The sequence below is a fragment of the Stenella coeruleoalba genome, assembly GCF_951394435.1.
Source record: "Stenella coeruleoalba genome assembly, chromosome: 10".
NCBI classification, from domain to species: domain Eukaryota; kingdom Metazoa; phylum Chordata; class Mammalia; order Artiodactyla; family Delphinidae; genus Stenella; species Stenella coeruleoalba.
In genome coordinates this window covers 63,518,814-63,538,954 of record NC_137156.1, presented here as the reverse complement: position 1 = coordinate 63,538,954, position 20,141 = coordinate 63,518,814, and the positions used below count along the sequence as shown (strand labels likewise).

At 51.1% G+C, this 20,141-nt stretch overlaps 2 protein-coding genes and 1 pseudogene across 3 annotated transcripts in view; all 3 read left to right on the top strand.

Annotated features, from left to right (window-relative positions):
* Nucleotides 1-10,024, top strand: part of LZTFL1 (leucine zipper transcription factor like 1) — a 151,369-nt gene extending 141,345 nt beyond the window's left edge. The window contains exon 12 of the transcript XR_013830159.1: nucleotides 9,987-10,024. The gene's annotated coding sequence lies outside the window, so the exon portion shown is untranslated. The remainder of the gene's footprint in view (nucleotides 1-9,986) is intronic.
* The window catches only part of SLC6A20 (solute carrier family 6 member 20), a 40,771-nt gene that overhangs the window by 2,132 nt on the left and 18,498 nt on the right, over nucleotides 1-20,141 (top strand). The window contains exons 2-4 of the mRNA XM_079933941.1: nucleotides 10,776-10,912; nucleotides 12,606-12,697; nucleotides 16,584-16,811. Of these exons, the coding sequence (XP_079790067.1) occupies nucleotides 10,776-10,912; nucleotides 12,606-12,697; nucleotides 16,584-16,811 (457 nt within the window). The remainder of the gene's footprint in view (nucleotides 1-10,775; nucleotides 10,913-12,605; nucleotides 12,698-16,583; nucleotides 16,812-20,141) is intronic.
* On the top strand, nucleotides 4,477-7,738 carry LOC307192692 (protein ripply3-like; annotated as a pseudogene). Its single transcript has one exon. The product of its transcript is annotated as a protein ripply3-like (transcript).

Below are 20,141 nucleotides of genomic sequence, written 5' to 3'. Positions count from 1 at the left end.
TATATAAATTGCTAGGAAACGGCAAGACCTTCAAGACCCAGGAAAAGAAAGAAGAAATCTTGTGCCTGGTACAGAGTATACTTAAGCTGATAGGTGGAAAGGTAGATGGATGGATGATGGTTGACCAGCAAATGGACACTGGGGAGAGGATGGATTGGTGGGTGGGTGGAGGGACGGACTCCATGGGTCCATGGATGGACAGATGGATGGGATGGATGGGTCCAGGATGGACAGATGTAGGTTAGGTGGGTGGCGTCCTCTCGGTCATAAGTGTCTACAGAACAAAGACCAAACAGCTTATCCTGGCTTGGTAAGGACTTGACCACCTAACACCTGCCCCTGTTTCCACCTCATTTCCTGTCACTGATCTTCCCGCAGCCCCCCTCCCTGCCAGCTGTTCTGAACAATTGTCCATTAGTGAATGACCACTCTCTACCTCCACACTTTGCCCAAGCTATTCCTCCACTGGGATGCCACTGTTAGCCTGGGGCACTTCCAGCACCTGGGCAGAAGGCCTGCACTTTGTTCTAGAGTTTCTGTCGCCCACTAGCCCCGTCTCTGTGAAGTGGTGCGGTCAGAGGAGGCACCCAATGAATATTTCTTGCATGAAGAAGCCATGTCTGTTATGAAAAGCCGCAGAGTTCGTGAGGCAGGGGTGCTGGTGGCTTTCCCAAGCCTTTCACTGCCCAACAGTGTCACCTACATTAAGTGATTTCTGTTTACACTCCCGTTCTGTACCTGACAGGTAACAAACCGCATCATGAAAGGCCCCAGAGGGGCGTCTAACTTCCCTCTACACAGAGCCCTGGCTTCCACCACCCAGCCCCCCGCCAGCCAGCAAAGAGCTTGTTTATAAACCGCAGAGCCAGGCTGCGCCAAAATACTTCCCAGAATAAAAAGGATTAGGGGTCCGTGCTCCTTCCCATGAGGCTTCCTTCCTGCTCTGTGGGCCAGGCGGCACCAGGAATGTTAATTCTGAAGATTACATTCCAGGTGCCAGCACCCGACGCTAGAACAAAGGAAAGGCAGCTGAAGGAACTGCACAAAATCTGTGCTTGATAGTCAGCAGGCCTTGGAGACCAAGTCAAAGTCTAAGGCCATGGTCGTTCAGGAAGAAATTGGGATGCAAATGTGTTGTATACCAACATGTGGAAAATGAGTGCACCTGCTGTTGACTTTTACATAAATGTGCTCAAATCATGGAAGAAACGTGGAAGAATGAGAACACTGATGTGGCTCATGGAAATGTGGACTTTTTTTCCCCTAAATTTTCTCTGTATGATATTTAACCCATAAAGAGGGGCAGTCAGAAGACACCTGACTAGGCAGTGGGACAATGACACTTTTCCTCAAAGCCCCTTCTGCTCCTCTCTGGTGCTTAGGTCATTGCATCTCAGACTTTGCCCACCGAAGCTTCTTGATAAACTACAGACTGCTGGCCCCGCCCCTAGAGATTCTGATTCGGAGAGCTGTGGGGGAGGGCAGGATTCTGCATTGCTGACAAGCTCCTAAGTGATGCCAATGGATGCTGCTGGTCCATGGACCACACTTTAGAGGAATCCCCCACCCCAGACCACCAGCTGCTGGGAGGCAGGCGGTGGGGTGCCAATAATGTAGAACAACTGGCTTTTGGAGGGAGGAGCAGGACCTAATTTATAGCATTTGCTGATGACCATGGTGTAAATACTCTCACTGTGGCCAAGTTCAGACTAACCAGTGGAATGTCTGGGAATGTGGGGTTGGGAGGAGATGTGCAGCTCCTGAGAGCTGGTGTGAGCCAGCCCCGGCCTGCCTGGAGCCACAGCCCTTCGGGGCAGCACCCAGCCTGGGACTGAGCCACACCAGGCCGGTCCACAGATGGACGGGTGGGCAGCACGACGGCTGCTCCCTTGTGTAGTGTGTGCACGTGTGTGTTGTGCTCAGTCTCTGGCCCTTGGTGTTTCTACAGTGCTCCTGGATGGAACAGAAACCTGAGTTTCAGAGGTTGTAAAGTATCAAACACAATTTGTAAAGTAAGCTCAAGAGGCTGGGTCCCAGCCGTCAGAAAATGTCCCCGGGAGTGCCATATCTGCTGCTCATCCTGGGATTTCCAAATTCATTCCTGGTGACAGCCACACTCCTGGGCTCCTGACATGTGCCAGGCGCATGTAGGGTGGACACGGGACTGAGGCAGAGATGGGATGAGGGTTAGGTTGGGGTTAGGCTGGGCCTGTAATAAGGAAGAACCTTTATATTCTATCACAAGTTAATCAGTAAAGGGATGTTGCCTATAAGCTTAAATTATACATAATGGCCCATCTCTGGGAACCCTGGCGCCCAGGTAAGGAGCATTAAGCTAAAATACCTTTGTTTAGCTCACAGCAAACATCCTGACGAGGCTCACCTGTGAATGGCTGCATCCCCGCACCCCCCACCCCCCACCCCAGGCTGACCGGAACCAGGAAATGCTTGGCTTTACTCCCTCCCCTTTAGTATAAAAGACCCTGAATGCTAAGGCATTCATTAGGCAAGATGGTTCTCTGGGAGACGAATCCACCATCTTCTCAGTTTTCTGGCTTTCTGAGTAAAGTCACTATTCCTTCCCCCAGCAGCTCATCTCTAGATTTATTGGCCTGTCGTGCAGTACAAGCTTGGACTCGGTAACAAATTTTGGGTTGGGGAATTTTCCGGTAAGGCCCTAGCAGCTGCTGGAGACCACTTGTCCAGAGAATCTGCCCTTCAAAATTCCCCAAAGTGGCACTGGCTGCCCCAGTGCTAGGCAATTGGAACAAGGAATTGACATTTGGGAGCCGACGGGTTCCATACAGTAGGGTAAGTCACTCCGGTGTGTACAGCCGGAAACTTTATTTCCTCTCCATTTGGGGCTTTTTCTCCAAAATAAGCCAGTTTGTTTTGTATTTGAGTGGGGTACCCTGTTGGAGAGAGGAAAGAGTTGTTGGGCTTTTACCCGGTTCGTTTCCTTCTTTGGATGCTAGCGTTGGTATGTGCCATTTGTGTTTTGTTTGTTTTGAATTTCTGTCTTTAAAAATGGAGAATGTTTCAACTATCCCTAAAGAAAGTCCTCTGGGGCTTCCCTGGTGGTGCAGTGGTTGAGAGTCCGCCTGCTGATGCAGGGGACGCGGGTTTGTGCCCCGGTCCGGGAAGATCCCACATGCCGCGGAGCGGCTGGGCCCGTGAGCCATGGCCGCTGAGCCTGCGCGTCCGGAGCCTGTGCTCCGCAACGGGATAGGCCGCAGCAGTGAGAGGCCCGCGTACCGCAAAAAAAAAAAAAAAAGAAAGTCCTCTGAGATGTGTTTTGGATAAGTGATCTGATTACAGCCATGACCCATGAGTAGAAGATGATGATATTTTATTGTAACATTGTGTGGCCACAGTACTTGTTAGAAACTCCACAAGGGGTTTAGGCAGAGTTATCTTGGGACCTGTGCACCGTATACTGCTACCCTTGCTGTGTTAATTACGTCGTTTGTGGTCTCCTGTGTTGTTGGTGTATGTAAAACCCCAAGACCAAACTTGAGGGTTTATTTAGATTTTCTGTTTGTTCTTTGGGTTTTTTTGTTTCATTTTGTTTGGTACTCTTTCTCTATTTACAGCCAAATCAATTTTGTGATATTTAAAACTCTTAGTGATGTCAGATGGAGGCAAGGAATAGAAAAGGGGGGGAGGAAGACCTGTCTGTAGGACATTCCCAGGGAGAAGAGAAAGGTTCCACTTGGTTCCTAAAATCACCAAAAACCCCAGCCCAGAATTCCTCCCGGTTGGCTGATGCCAAGGCAAAAAGGCATCCTTTTAATTGTTAGAGATGATTAATTGCTATTTATGGTTTTATGGTGGCTTTTCTGTGAAGAAGTGGGGAAGAATGATGACATTCTTTACGTGCAAGTATTTGTGCTGTTACATCAGGGAAAATAAGAGAAAAAAAGGAATGAGAGTGAGGATAGGTTGCTTCAGACCTTAACTCCTCCAGCTGAGCTCGGGACTGCCCCTCCTTCTAGGGATCAACTAGAAAATCCTGTGTTAGTTCCTGGGGCACAGGGGCCTGGTATGGTATTGCCATCTAAGACCCGACAGGGCACCCAGTTGGGGTGAGGAGCTGCTCCCGGGGCAGGAGTTTCCCTTACCCCGTTATCTCATAGGGGACCTAAATGCCAACAGCCAGCCAGCTGGGTTTCTCAGCCTTGTTTATTTGAAAAAATTGCAACCCTCCTTTATAAGGAGCTCTCCTACACCTGAACCCACTTGGCAGTACCAACAGCTGAACCAAATTGGAACCCAATGAGGGAGGACTGCACTTATTAGAGCATTACTTATCAGTGCATCTTGGCACGGCTTTGAAAAGGGGAGCCAAAGCAAAAAGAGGTTGAACAAAATTCAGCAAAAAAACAAATGAAGACCCCTCCGAATTCTTGGAGAAGATTTATCAGGCCTACAGACATTATACTAATGCAGATCGTGTGGCCCCTGAAAATATTAGAATTGTAAATTTGACCTTTTTTACGGAGGGCAAAGTGCCTTATATCAGGAGAAAGTTGAAAAAATCAGAGGACTCATTTGAAATGAACCCTTCTCAATTGGTAGATGTTGCTTTTTAAAGTGTTCAACAGGGCTTCCCTGGTGGCGCAGTGGTTAAGACTCCACCTGCCAACGCAGGGGACACGGTTCGAGCCCTGGTCTGGGAAGATCCCACGTGCCGCAGAGCACCTAAGCCCATGCCCCACAACTACTGAGCCTGCGCTCTACAGCCCGCTAGCCACAACTACTGAGCTTGGGAGCCACGACTACTGAAGCCTGCATGCCTAGAGCCCGCTCCGCAACAAGAGAAGCCACCGCCATGAGAAGCCCGTGCACTGCAATGAAGAGTAGCCCCCGTTTGCTGCAACTAGAGAAAGCCTGCACACAGCAACAAAGACCCAACACAGCCAAAAATAAATAAAATAAATTAAGAAAAAAATAAAGTGTTCAACAGGGAACAACAACAGAAGAAAGAAGATGCAAAATGAAACGCCACTTTTTTGGCAGTGGCATTGAATTCCCTGAAGGTGAGTAGTTGGGAGAGAGGTAAGTCACCGTTGAGGTGGGAACAGTGCACCTGCTGTAAGGAGGAGGAACATTGGAAAACAGGTTGCCCTAGGCTAAAACACAAGAAGAAAAACAGAGATGAGAGCCTCTCATACTATAGAAAGGAACACTGGTGAATGAAGAGGCCAGGGTCTCCCTTGGACTTGAGGTGCCTGATTCCCTACAGGAACCCCGGGTGAAATTGACAGTGGGGAATGAGATGATTAACTTTCTGATAGACCTCACCCTGAAGTTTTTCACCAGAACAGCTTGACATCCGAGTCCCACCAGAGCAGGCTTTAAGCCTACAGATGGTGCTCATGAAAACCCCAGGAAGGGAGCAGCTCTTCCCCCATGCTCCCCACCCTCCCCAGGTCAATGAAAAGGTAAGACCAGAAGTGTGTGCTAACGGCACCCCAGGGAGGGCCAGAAACACATGACCAACACGAATCCCATTAAAGGGTTGCTGGGAGGTGAGCGCCCTTGCCCGAGTGGTTAAAGGCACGGCCTGTCGCGGGCGCCGCTGGAGGGGCGCGGGCTCCGAGGGCACCATGAGACCCGAGGCAGCGGCCGGAGCCCGGGAGGCGCAGGACGCATCTGTCACTGCCCTGGGGACGGTCCCCCGGGACCACCACTGCCACGACCGAGAGCCAAACACCATGGAGACCTTGGATCCTGACCCTCCAGGTTGCTGACCCCACCAGAACTGGAAGCCAGCTTGAGGCTGGGTATGACCAACAAACCTTTGGATCCCCATTTACCCATTTCTAAGCATCAAGAGTATCTGCAGAGTTCCGGGGAGAAGGTGCTGGCCAGTTTCCCCGTGCAAGCCACCATTCACTTCTATCACAATGAGTCCAATTCAGATGAGAAGGAGGAAGGAGCCCAGCCCTTCCGCCTTCAGTGTCAGGAGGCGCACGATGGCCCAGGAGGAAAGGGCAGAGACCGGCTGACAAACCCAGGATGGCAACCTGGAGGCTGCAGTGGCCTCAGTGGTAAGGGTTTGCTCTACCCCCCTGACTCTCCGGAGGATGCTGAGTACCCCTCATCCAAATAAGTCTGTCTCTCCTGCACCAGACCAACTCACATGTGCCCTATGGGACAACCCTTGGGGACAGACGCGCCAGGACACTTTGCATTTCAACTGGGTGTACAAGGACTTGACTTTCTCTGGCCAGCGCCCCACTCGTGGCAAGGACTCAGCTTTTACTAATCCTTCTCCTAGTGATTCTTTGTGCCTCATTTATACCTTTGAGAAAGGATTCTAGGACCAAGAGGTTTGCATCCACATGGATTGCTATCAGGCGGGGCCAACTTTCAAAGTATGTTCAGCAATGTCACTGTGCTGATCAAACAACAAATTATTCCATATCGATTAATAACCCACCCTCGCCTCTCACTTAACCTGAGACCCTTTATTTGGCTTTTTCCACTTTTGTAAAAATGATTCAGATATTGTCCAAGGCTGGTGTGGTTGCTTAGTGACATTCAGAAAAATAAAAACTTATTTATAAAAAGCACACAAACACACTGAATAATTTCCGTATAAGTAACACAAATAAAAAGATAAGGATCTGGGGGGGGACCATTCTGGATAAAAACACATGACGCTTGTCTAAGGGCTGTGTGTATGAATAGGGAGACGAGCTTTAACTCTTAGTTGGGGACCACTTGGGGCTTCCTACTTGACTAGAGTAACACTGTTTTCAATGAAAGTACCTAATGTAATATTATTTTCAGCTTTTTATACTTTGATGACCAAATGAGTGTATTTGTCAAGGCTTTTTACTTAACTATTTTACATGTTGTTGTCTTCCCCGTTTCTACTTGAAATAAATATTTTGAGAGATTAAAAAAAAAAAAAGGGACGCTGGGACAATCTCCTCTGAGGCAAGAGAATCACTTCTTCCATTGATAGACTTGTCAAAATACCAGCCAGTGTATTCAGAAAAGGACAAGGTGAGGGCCCAAGAGTGGGGTTTCACTTGGACCACACCTCGGCTGGCTGGGAATGTAGTGCACAAGGAATTGTTTTGATCCCTGAGGCATCTTGGACACCGTGCTGCGGCACATTCATAATAGCGTCCGTTAGGGAGAGATGCCACCTTACAATGGATTCAAAAGTCAGGGGAGTTCCCAGGCGGTCCAGTGGTTAGGACTTGGTGCTTTCACTGCCAAGGGCACTAGTTCAGTCCCTGGTCGAGGAACTAAGATCCTGCAAGCCACTCAGCACAGCCATAAAAAAAAAGAAAGCATATAATGGGGCCTAACCTACAAAAGACCATCCAGCAGGTCACTCAGAATTGCATGATTTGTGCTAAAAATAACCCAAAGGTGGCTATTGGACCTCCCCAGATGGGGACCCAACACAGGAACCTGCGCCACTGAGGACTGGACTCAAATGCCTTGAGCTGCAGGAAGTCAAGTCAGCTGAAATGCACAAAGGAAGCTTTGAGTAAAGCCCTTCCTGGGGACAGTGTGGGCCTCAGTGTGTCAAGAACGTGTCTGTCAAAGGTGTTTGTTGTGGCAATGTGGCTGATGACAGCAAGAATGACCCACCGATGGAAGCAGCTGGCTCCACAGCTCAAGGGGATTATCTTGAACCCTCAAGGCCAAATCAGTGCTGCATGTGCACCTGTACCGAATTGTCACAGAGCTCACATTGCTTGCAAGTTTGCTGGGCTGAAGAAGATTGATCGTTTGGGGGACAAGCTGGAAGATCGCCCCCTTCTTAATCTGGGATGCTGCCATCATTGATATGGTTCCTGGAAAGCCCATGAGTGTTGAGAGCTTCTCTGACTCTCCTCCTCTGGGCCATTTTGCTGTTTGTGACATGAGAGACAGTTACTTTGGGTGTCATCAAAGCAGTGGGCAGAAAGTCAGCTGGAGCTGGCGGGGTCACCAAGTCTGCCCAGAAAGCTCAGAAGGCTAAGTGAATATTATTCCCCGATACCTGCCACCCGAGTCTTAATCAGTGGTGGAAGGATGGTCTCAGAACCGCTTGTCCTAATTGACCATTTAAGTTTAATAGTAAAAGACTGGTTAATGATAACAGTGCATCATAAAACCTTCAGAAGGAAAGGAGAATGTTTTGTGGACCATTTGTTTTTGTGTGTGGCAGTGTAAGGTTCTTAGTTTTTAAACTCAGTTCTCTTTAATTGGTTAAAGCCCTCCTTGAGGAAATTATCCCCTGATTTGGATTAAGGCATTGGAACTACATTCATCCTGGAGACCACAATCAACAGGGAAAACTGAGAAAGTGAATACTAATTTGACTTGGGATAAGGCCTTACCAGTTGCCCTGCTGTGAATCAGTGGCTCCCAGAAGCAGGCTTAAATAAGTTCCTTTGAAATGTTGTGTGGTAGGGCTTTTTTGAGGTATAAATTTTGAGGGCTTTTGAGGGCTTTTTTTTGGTATAAACTGTGATGGGTTGAGGTTCATTGTTTCTGCATATGGATGTTCAGTGTTCCAGCATAATTTGTTGAGAAAGTGATCACAGAGCAGATCCACTGGGGTTGTGTGTGTGTTTGGATGGTTGGGCAGTGGGAGGGGTGATAGAAGTTACTGAAGGGCAGCGCTAAGGAACCCATCTGGGCACCAGGCCTTGAATGTCCAACCTTCCCACAGGCAGTGGACCATCGAGCAGGCTCTGTGAAAGAGAAAACCCTTCCGTGGACCTTGCCAGGCCTGCTGTGGCTACTGTTTAACATCTTGGGTGAAAATAATCTTTTCTTATAACCACTGAGGGTTCGAATGCTGCTCCAGGCAGGTTGTGCCAACGCAACCTATATTGATGGGTATATGGTGGGTGGGAGCCCCTGACAGCCTCGTGGACTCCCTGCTGTTGAGAGGAGCCGGGTAAGATGCTGCAACACCTCCCTGCTGGGCAGGAAGGGAGCAGGGTCTGGCAGAGTCTTCAAAGCAGGGTCCAGAAATGAGGGGGCAGGATTCGTTGTAGTCCTTGATGTAAGCAGGGAGGACGAAGCTGGGAGCGCGGAGGTCTGGTGATGTGGGGCCCGCTCTCCCGGGCACACGCCGGCACCTTTCTCTCCGTCGTGAGAGGGCCTTGCGGGGACTCTGCTTGGCCTTGGTGCCAGCCATTCTCCTTCTGGGATTTCTGTCCCGAGGAAATAATCAAACACGGGGACCAGGCTTTGTTTAGGACGGCAGAAAACTGGCAACAGCCTAAGTGCCCGAGGACTGATGTGATGAAAGAAGTTCTAGGCTCATTCTCCCAGTGGAATGTTGTGCAGCTTCTTAAGGGGTGATGGGAAGGTATACGGTGTGGTCGAGAGAACGACGGTGAGATCCTGTTGGGAGAGAAAAGTGGGTTATAGGACAGTACGTATGTACAATGGAGGCATTTTTGTAAATATTAGACGTTCCTGTGAACATACGTATCGTGTTGTTTACCTTAATACTTCCAGAGGCAGTTCCTTCTGTAACCAGCCTTTAATCCCTGCAGCTGTAGAGTCAGGGTTTTCTTTTAATCAGAAGTCCTGCCCTCCTCTCCCAGTGAACCGTTTTTCAGGTCCGCTGCCAAGGAGCTAGGAGCTGGGGGAGGGATGTCCGAGGGGCTGCAGAGGAGGGGGCGGGACCAGCAGGAGAAGCAGTGGGGCAGCCGGGGTGGGGGACGCCCCCGCAGGCTGCCGTCTCTGTCCATGTGTCTGGCAGTGGGGGGCCTTTTGTAGCTCCGTTCACACGTCCTGGCTCCCCACTCTCACCGAGGGCCATTGTCTGCAGGTGGTTCCTTGGGAACCAGTGGGTTTAAAATTTGAACTAGTCATAATACCCTTTATTAAAATGAAAACTTAGGCTGAAGGCCACCGTATAAAACGGATATACATCCAACAGAGGTGCTCTGTAAAGGGAGCTGGTGGCCTGGGCTCGGTCTATCGGGGACCTCCTTGTCTCCACACATACATAGGCATCCCTTGCCTCATCTCTGAAGACAAAGGCCCAGAGGAGTATTCTGTGGCTCCAATCATGAAGCAGCTGAAATTCCTCTGCCCAGGTGATCCCTCGTGGGCAGGGAGCAGGGCTGCTCCTCTCACGTCCATCCTACACTCAGCTCAGGGCCCGGCCCAGAGGAAGCGTTTAGTAAAACAGCTGTTTGGTGTAATACCTCCACCCAGGTGGTGGGGCACCATCTGGGCCATGTCAGAAGCCCAAAGGAAGTGTGTGGAGGTGGGTGGCTGGCTGACTGGATTCAGAGGTGATGTTCAAAACGTTTAACCACTCAGTGGTCCAGACTCTGATCAGCTATTAGTTGCTACGATAGAAGTGGAATGGGGTTTCTGGCAGAGGGGCTGGGCAGCTGAGGCCTTGAGGAAGGCACTCAAGGCTCTTGGCATTGGTGGCAATTTACCACCCAGGCTGGGCGTATTTAACGATCTTAACAACTGATGTGGCTGCATGTCGTCCATGGATGGAATGATGAATAGAAAGACAAAAGGACAGAGGGACAGCTGGGTGGATGGAAAGACAGAAGAGTGGGTGGGTGGAAGGATGGAGGATGAGTAGAAAGAGGAAGAGGGATTCCGAGGGAAAGATAAAATACAGGAAGGAATGGAGGATGGATGGAAAGGTGGAAGGATGAATAGACTAGTGGAAAGACGGGAGGGTGGATGGAAGGCCTTTTGCACAGAGGTTAGGTGGGTTCCAGAGTAAAGCCCTGGGTGATGGCCTGGTTTCGGCTCTGGACACCCACAGGTAGTTTCCTGGTGCCCTACATCATCATGCTCACCGTGGAGGGCATGCCGCTCCTGTACCTGGAACTGGCAGTGGGGCAGCGCATGCGCCAGGGCAGCATCGGCGCCTGGAGGACCATCAACCCCTACCTCAGTGGCGTTGGTAAGTGGGTGCTTTCCAGTCCTCTCCCACCTGTGGACCCCCAGACTGTGTTTTGGGCAGGAGAAGGTGACGGTGGGGGGAGTCCCTTGGCAAAGCTGCTGGAGCAAGGGGCAAGCATGAGGGCCCAGAGAGAGCCCTTGAGTGGGGCGGGCAGAAGGCCCAGGAGGGGTGCCATAGAATGTGCGCTGAGAGGGGCCGGATTTCTTACCCTTGGGACGGTGACAGAGGGAGGACGCACACCCCCTGGGGAACTGATGCCACATTGCTTCTCTGGGGCTCAGTTTGCTCATTTGTAACAGGGAAACAGCTGCCCAAGAAAGGAGCTGTAGCTCAGTGTCCTGGCCAGCAGCCATTCTGGGAACCCGTATAACAGCTCCCTCTGTCACTGAGCACCTGCTCTGTGCAAGGTGCTGGCCTGTCTGTGTATGTGTGTGAGCTCGTTTAATCTTCATCACACCAGAGCGGCTGTGGGTGCCGTTAACATCTCCAGTGCGTGGAGGCCGAGGCACAGTGGATGGCAAGAGGGGCACTGCTTTCCATCCTGCCTCCCCTGAGTTACTCTGAGCCAGTGTCCGGGGTGCCCGCGGGAGATCTTTGCCCGACCTGTGCGGCCCTCTTGGGCCGGGGCTCCTCTGCGGAACTTTGACCAGCAGTGGCCACGGTCTGTTCTGCTCCCCTCTCCCACCCCCCAGGCAGAAAGGGGGACAGGAAAGTTTCGGGAGCAAGGAGGATGTGAACTTGGATGTGACTTAGTCTCAGATGCAGAAGAAATGTGTCCGGTGGCCTCACGAATCACCTCCAGATCGAACTGCCTCCTCATCTTGAACGGCTGTTAATATTTAACACAGAGGTGTGTGGTTTTACAACTGGCCCGAGTTATCAATCACAGAGGCCTTCTCTGAGGCAGCATTTGCTGAATAGGAAAAATACCAGATGTTGGTGCCAATCGGGGATGCTCGTGAATGTTTAACGACCAGCTCGGTGGGGTGGGGTGGGGGAGGGGAAGGCCTGGTTGTAGCATTTACTGATACTGGTGGTGTAACTACTGCCACCACGGCCACCGTCGACTTCTAAGGGGATGTCCCGGAGCCTGGGGTTGGGCAGAGCTGTGCACTGCGGCTCTCGGGGCTGGTGAGGGCCAGCTCCAGGACACTACTGGTTCCCCGCAGGGCTGACCAGGTCAGGGGTAGCCCCCATCCCCCCCACTCCTGACACACCTCCTCACGCCATGTTCCCCCCCACTGCTGGGCAGGGTTTGGCACAAAGTGACCCAGCTTCAGGTGAGCCAGGGAGAGAGCAACTGTTATGTCTGGCATCAGTGACAAAGTGCTTCTCACACTAGGTGCGAATCCTAGTCGTGCCACCTAATAGCTGTGTGGCCTTGGGCGAGTGCTGTGTCTCAGCTTCCCTCTCTGCGAAGCAGGCATAGCATGGCATCTCACAACATCGTTGTGAGGACCTAAGCACATCAAAGGAACATCACAGGCCTCATGCCCCAGAAGATGGGGAGAGAGGTTGTGGAAGAGCCTAACCCTTAGGAAGTGCTCGCAGGTGCCAGGTCACAAACCTGGTTTTGCCGTCCCAGGGCGGGCCCTGCAGGCATGTCCTGGGGGCTCTGGGCGGGACCCCTGCTGCCGTCCAGGCAGGCGGGGTAGGGGCCATGCTCAGCACCCTCTGCGTCCTGTCCCTGCAGGCGTGGCCAGTGTGGTGGTGTCCTTCTTCCTCTCCATGTACTACAATGTCATCAACGCCTGGGCCTTCTGGTACCTCTTCCACTCCTTCCAGGTGAGCGCACCCGAGCAGGGGTCAGAGAGGGAAAGGGGGAGGGCAACAGAGTGCACACTGCCGGCACATGGGTGGAGCGTGGGGGCAGCAGCCTCGAGGGAGTCAGGAGCTGTCAGGAAGTGGTGCGAAGGGCTGGGGCTGGCTGGGCGCCCCCAACCAAGCGGAGGACTTCTGAGCCAGGGATCCATGGACCCCTGCTGTTGTGTGTGATGTATGTGCACATTTTGGGGGAACAGGCCCATGGCTTTCATCGGGTTCTCTCTGAAGGATGTGACCCCCCCAAAAATATTAAGAACCACTGCAGAGGGGGCCCAGGGGGTAACATGTGGAGAGAACTGATGGGGAAGGGCTCCACCCACTGAGCATAACAGTACCGGCCTCCCTCCTCTTCCCCCTTCCTGCCTCTCATCACTTGTCCTTCTAGGTTTCTGACTCCAGGCTGGGCCCCTCCTTTTCTCTACAAAAGTTCTCCTAGAAGGACCATTGTCACCCCTGTAACACAATAGTAGCTATTCCCAAGATTAGACATTTAAAAAATGCATGTCTGATTATAACCATAGCTGATGCTCATTGTAGAAAATGTGGAAGGAAATGGAACATGTAGAGAAGAGAGGACCCTAATTCCACACCGAGAGGTGGTCTTCATATCCAAAATGGCAACTGCCCATGTTCACGTCTTTTCCTCAGAGTCTGCCTTTCACTATCAGGGACCCCACTCCTGCGGCCTCCTCCCAGATAGGAAAAGAGAGGGAGGAGACAGGAGCTCACGGGCTGGATGCCTTACCCTTTGCCACTGAGCCAAGCCTTCATGGGACAGACCCTACCTCCAAGGCCCAAAAGCTAGATGGGGCCGGTCATAGACTGTGAACTGACCCCAATTTGTGAGGTCAGTATCTGGAGCACTTGGGCACAGCCTTGAATCGTTGGGGCCCCAAGGAATGCTTGGGTTAATGACCTCAATAATCAGGAGTCAGCATCTACGCTCAGAAGGTGCCACATCCACACCCAACTCTGGCTTCCCAGTCCACCCCACCCAGGTCATCTCACTGGAAAATGCCCTGTGCATGTCCCTGACAGGAAGGACTCTGCCCTGAGCATAGCTGTAGCCCCTCATCCTTTCCCTGGCTCAACCTAGAGTTCCATGAAGACTAGCCACAACCTTGCCTGTCCTCGGCCTTCTGGGTGGAGGGCAGCTCCTCTACTCTCCAGCCTGGTAACCATTTCCCTCCTCTGTGCTGGGCTGTCATGTATGGTTGGGCAGGTTGTGCACTGCACAATGCCATTCCAATTAAGGGGTTGTCATACATGTCTCAGGCACTATATGTCTGCATACTTAAGACAGTTTTCCAAAGGTGGAAGCAGTGTGTCTTGTAACAAATCAGGATAATCTGACCGTTTTCTAAAGGCAAAAATAAAGTGTCTCAAGTAAGGGAGTACTTTTTCCTAACCCTCAGAAGTGTGAAAATCAGTGATTCCTGAAAATCACTTGATTATTCATTCCAGCCTTCAGAGATCCATGGGCCTCTCCCTTATCCGCTCTGCCCTGGAGCCTCCTTCATGGTCACATCATAATGATAGTACCTGCAGCAACAGACACTCACTTGCTGTGGACCAGGTGGAGTCACAAGCACTTCAGAACTATTCGCTGGTGTGATCATCACCGCACTCTATGGTGCTGACACAGCGCGTACCAGAGGCAGAGGGGAGTTGAGTAGCTGGGAGGCTGGATGCGGCAGCCTAGCCACAGGGCCTGTGCTCTTGTCCACCTCCCACCAGGCTGGGCTTTCCAGCTTTTCCCTGCGGGAGCACCGGGCTAACACAGATGCAGGGATCCCTGCCTGACCCACTGATTCAGAGGGGGAGAGTCTGGGTGCTGAGAATTGGTCAGTTTAAGTCCTTCTGTACTTTAAAGCTTCTCCATGTTGGCTGCTTGCTGGAATCACCTGGGGGAGCTTTTAAAATTCTGAGGCCCGGGCCCTACCCCAGACCAGTGAAATCCGAGTCACTGGCGTTGCACCCAGGCATCCGAGTTTTTAAAGCCCCCCCTCCCCGCGAGTGATTAAGTCATGTACGTGTAGCCAAGGTTGGCAGTCAGGCTGGGCTGGCAACAGCAGTGGTCCAGTGAATGGACCCAGTCAGTCCCATACGGGCCAGGCAAACCCAAGGGACTGTGGTCTGGGCTTCAGGTCCACAGGGACCCTCCCACCTGACAGGGGTTCAGTGCTGGCTGTCGCCAGACACCTCAGTTCACTCCACATGGCCACTCCTTCCACGAGTCCTCCTCGCTCAGCCGTCAAGCCCGAGTGTCTGTACAGGGCAACTGGTTTCCAAGAAGGTGAAAGTAACAGTTGCAAGGCCTTGGGATGCCAAGGCCAGGAAGTCACACAGCTTCACTCCACTGCTTTCTGTTGATCAAAGCAAGACACAGGTCAACCCAGGTTCACAGGGAGGGGTAGTGGATGCCACCTCTCAAGAGGAGGAATTGCTGGTGGTCGCCTTTGGAAATATTTTAGGTGGAAGCTAGAAACCAGCTCTTATATTCTAGCAGGTGAGGGGCCCCCTGTTGCTGCCAGGGGTCCTACCAGCATGGGCCCCAAGCACTTTCCAGATGACAGACCTGGGCTCCAGCCACTCATGGGCAGAGTGGCCCTGGCCCATCAGGGAGTGATGCCGTTGGAGCTCATTTCTGTTTCCTGTGAAATACAGGGATTATACCCAATGGAGTTAGACTTGCTTCTGTCCGTGGAGAGTTTTTGTCTAATGAAATCTGATCAACGAGGGGCTGGTCTTGGCAGAGCAGAGGTGGGACCCCCCAACCCCCTTCCCGCTCCAAGCCAGAATCTACCACCCGCCCCCACTCAGCTCAGAGCTTTTCTTTAGCTCTTGGCCTTGGGTTGTGTTCATTGTACATGCACCATTTAGGCTCTTTTGTTTCTAAGTGACAGAGAGCCCTGTTCAAACTAGTGGAAGCAGAAGAGGCTCTTACTGGCTCTATCTACGAAGTCCAGGAGTGGAACTGCTACAGGCGTAGCTTGACTCAGGCTCAAAGGAAGTCATCAGTGCTGGGTTGTCTCTGTCTTAGATGCAGAAGACGGCTGTGGTGGGGCTGAACTGCGTCCCCCTCTAACTTCCAAACCCAGTGCCCGTCGTAGGAAACGCCTGTCTCCATCACCATTTAGTGAGGGCAGGACCCAAGTCTTATTCATGCTAGGACTCGCTAGGGTCTTGTGGAAATAAACAGACCACCCAAATGAGAGCAAGCAGAGGCTGTCTATCCGGAGCTCGTTAGCAGGAGGTCAGCACCTTCACTTGTATTTGGCAGAAACTCCAGGCAGGACAGGCAGAGGAGCAGGAAATCGTGCTAGTGGGAAACGGAGGGCTGCAGGTGTGCCCTGATTGGAGTGTGCTGGCGTGGAAACTGTAGCTGTGTGATTGGTGAGGGGAGCGTATTTGGCTTTTTCCACTTGGTCCTGAGTTGGAGGGAACACAGGTTTGGAAAGCTGCAGCCGGTGACCAAGTCATGTCCACTCTGGGCTGATTACTGCCGGAATTGTGGTTTGGGTTCCTGGGCTGGTGGCTGCAGAGTTCGTTTGTCAAAGATGGTCTGGCCATCGTCCCTTTGATTTGGTCTCTCAGACCCACCGTAGAGTTCGGCAGATTGGGAGTGTGGAGCCCCTCCCTGCCTGACCCCTCTGCCCAAGCCCCATCCTTGCCCGTGACAAACCCCTCGATTCCCTGTCTGCCTTCAGGGGCTTCAGCTGCCTGCCCTTTGGGGACCAGTGTCCTCTTCCAAGAGCCTCCTCTCAGGGCCACCTCCCGTCCTCCCCACCCCGACCTTTGGCCTCAGCCCTCACCTCTGTGTGTAACGTTTGTCTTGATCCCAAAGGATCCCCTGCCGTGGTCCGTGTGCCCACTGAATGGCAACCGTACGGGCTATGATGAGGAGTGTGAGAAGGCTTCCTCAACGCAGTACTTCTGGTACCGGAAAACCCTCAACATCTCGCCGTCCATCCAGGAGAGCGGGGCGGTGCAGTGGGAGCCGGCGCTGTGCCTCATCCTGGCCTGGCTCCTGGTGTACTTGTGTATCCTGCGGGGCACGGAGTCCACCGGCAAGGTGGGACGGCGGCGTGTGTGTGTGTGTGTGTGTGTGTGTGTGTGTGTGTGTGTGTGTGTGTGTGTGTGTGTGTGTGTGTGTGTAAGGCTGCCTCTGCAGTCGAAGGGCAGAAGCTGCGCTGGGCGGGGGGGTGGGGGGGAGGGCAAGGACAGGGATGCTGGCACGAGTCACCTGCTAGTGACTCTAGAGATGGCCAGCGGTGCTCGAAGTCACAACCCTAAATCTCGAAATGAGGACCTTCCCATTTCCTAAAACGATGAGCATTTCTGTCCCAGCCCCAAACCCGCACCACCCAAGGGGTGCCAAGCAACTAAACAGAGTTTTCCTTGCTTTGAAAACTTTTCACGTTGGCAGATGTCCCCAAGATACCCTCGGCTCTCAACCCTAGCTGCATAGTGGTACCACCTGGAGAGCTTTTAAAACTCTGCTGTCTCAGTCCTACTGTCAGAGGTTCCAGAATGATCATTGTGAGGTCCCCTCTGAGCACTGGGATTTTAAAAGCTCTCCAGGTGATTCTGGGGTGCAGGCGAGTTTCAGAACTCAGCTTTGGTCTAAGCTGCTTTCAGTGACCCTCCAGAGCTGTCGGGCCTGATGTAGAAACCTTTTCTCTTTGGTGTGTCCCCAGGTTTATACTCCTGCTGGGGCTGAGACACTTCTTTAATCTGCTCCACGTAGAAAGTTTTCCTGGAGAGTTTCCCTCATCTTCCGTCTCTCTCAAGCTGCAGCAGGCGCTCTTAACCCCCCAGTGTGCCCTGCTCATACTCAGTCCCTCCTCTCACCCTGGGTTAGACATGCACATTGTATCAGTCTTCAGTCCTTCATGGTAGATTTCACTGTCCCACTCCCCTGAGGCTTAGAGAGGTAGAGTCCTGCCCCAGGGCACCAAGTAGTGAGGATGGAGCCAGGCAGACCCAGCTTTGCCCCAAAAACTCCCCATCATCTCAGTTTGGTGAGCCACCTCCTGTTTGCTGACACTTTTCATGACTTAATCCCCCAGCTTTTCCCTTCTGAAGGTCCTAAGAGTCCACCTGTCCTCGTCCTCTTGGCCATCTGAGTTGCCTTCTCCAGCCCCACCATGTGTTTCTTGAGGCATCAAGACCAGAACTACCCACGGTATTTTAGGTGTCCTGTGATGCCCCAGTACCATGCCTAGTAGGACATCTTCTTTTGGTTTCCGAGACCTCGTGGTGGCCAGCATCTTAGCCCTAACAACACCCCATCTCACCGCCGAACTGAGGGACTAGTGAATCTTCCTGGGGAAAGCTTAGAGTCTGCGGCAACTCACTCTGTCCCGTCTTGAAGCTTGCCCGATAGTTTATGCTCATAAAATTTCTTCAGTTGGTCTATGCCAGATTATCATGACCATGATCCAAAAGATCCGAGGGCAGTGTCTGCAAACTCGGAGATTTAATGAGGCTATCCCTTTACCAGATCATTTAGAAACTTGTTAGATGAGGACATGTCGTGCCATGAAAACTTACTCATTCTTAGCGTCTGTTTCCTCTGCTTAAGCCACACCTCTCTCCACGACAGAAGTGTCCCAACAGCTCTCTTTAGTTATTTTTTTAAATTGAAGTATAGCTGATTTACAGTGTTGTGTTAGTTTCTGGGGTATAGCAAAGTGATTCATTTATATACATTCTTTTTCATATTCTTTTCCATTATCGTTTATTACAGGATATTTAATATAGTTCCCTGTACTATCCAATAGGACCTTGTTGTTTATTGATCCTATATATAATAGTTTGCAACTGCTAATCCCAAACCCCCAATCCAACCCTCCCCTGTTCTCTGTGTCCGTGAGTCTCTTTCTGTTTTGTAGATAAGTTCATTTGTGTCATATTTTGGATTCCACATGTAAATGAGATCATATGGTATTTGTCCTTCTCTTTCTGACGTACTTAGTATGATCATCTCTAGGTCCATCCATGTTGCCGCAGATGGCATTATTTCATTCTTTTTATGGCTGAGTAATAGTCCATTGTTTACATATACCACATCTTCTTTACCCATTCATCTGTCGATGGACATTTAGGTTGTTTCCATGTCTTGGCTATTGCAAACAGTGCTGCTGTGAACATAGGGGTGCATGTAGCTTTTTGAATTATAATTTTGTCTGGATATATGCCCAGGAGTGGGATTGCTGGATCACATGGCAACTCTATTTTTAGTTTTCTGAGGAACTTCCACACTAGTTTTCCATAGTGGCTGCACCAACTTACATTCCCACCAACAGTGTAGGAGGGTTCCCTTTTCTCCACACCCTCTCTAGCATTTGTTATTTGTAGACTTTTAAATGATGGCCATTCTGACCAGTGTGAGGTGGTACCTTATTGCAGTTTTGATTTGCATTTCTCTAATGATTAGCAATGTTGAGCATCTTTTCATGTGCCTATTGGCTATCTGTATGTCTTCTTTGGAGAAATGTCTATTTAGGTCTTCTGCCCATTTTTGGATTGGGTTGTGTTTTGTTGTTGAGTTGTATGAGCTCCAACAGCTCTATTTATGGGAATTAATTTTGTTAAAGACTGTGTGCCATATCCTGGCCTTCTCTGTTGGAATCTGCTTTTTACCCCTCCAGATTATTTAGAAATGGTTTTTTTTTTCAGATTATTTAGAAATGGTTTTTCCCAATAGTTCAGGCTGGATCATGTGTCCAGCAAACCTGCCAACTTCCCTGATGGGGGAGAAGTGAGCCAGCCTGGTCTCGACTCGAGAGAGCCTTCCGGGAAACTTGGTCACCTGAGGGGAAGGGGGGAGATTCCACGGGCTTGCTCTGAGTGTCCTCTAAGTGTCCAGTGGTTACCGACATTGGTCACCCCTCCCCTGTCGTCTCTTGCTTTCCTTCAGCTCACTGGCCGGATGCCTTCTCTTCCCACCGATCCATTTCCACCTCAGACCTGGTTTTCCTTGTAATCTCAGGTGGATTTATTACTCATCTCAAGTTCAGTGTTTTCAGTTAAGAAGCAGTCATAAAATACACCCCACTTCTGCCTGCCATTCCCAGGGTGAGAGGGGACAGAGCACCACTCTGGTGACCTTGGAAATTCATGGGAAGATGGGTGCCACACCTCAGTGGGAATGTCGGGCCAGGTGCAACTCAGGCTCATCTGGACTTGGGTCACCAGCTATATTTCTCATGGGAGGATGTAAACATTAAGGGAACTGCTCTCACCAAAAACAAACAAGCTTGCAAAGTATTTCACTGCTTTATATATGGGGCTCTTGTGCACATACAAGTTGATAGAGAGAAAAGAAATTCCAGTCCTGGATGGGCATCCATGCACTTGAAGGTCCCTATTGTAAGGCTTTGTAAAAGTTAAAATTACC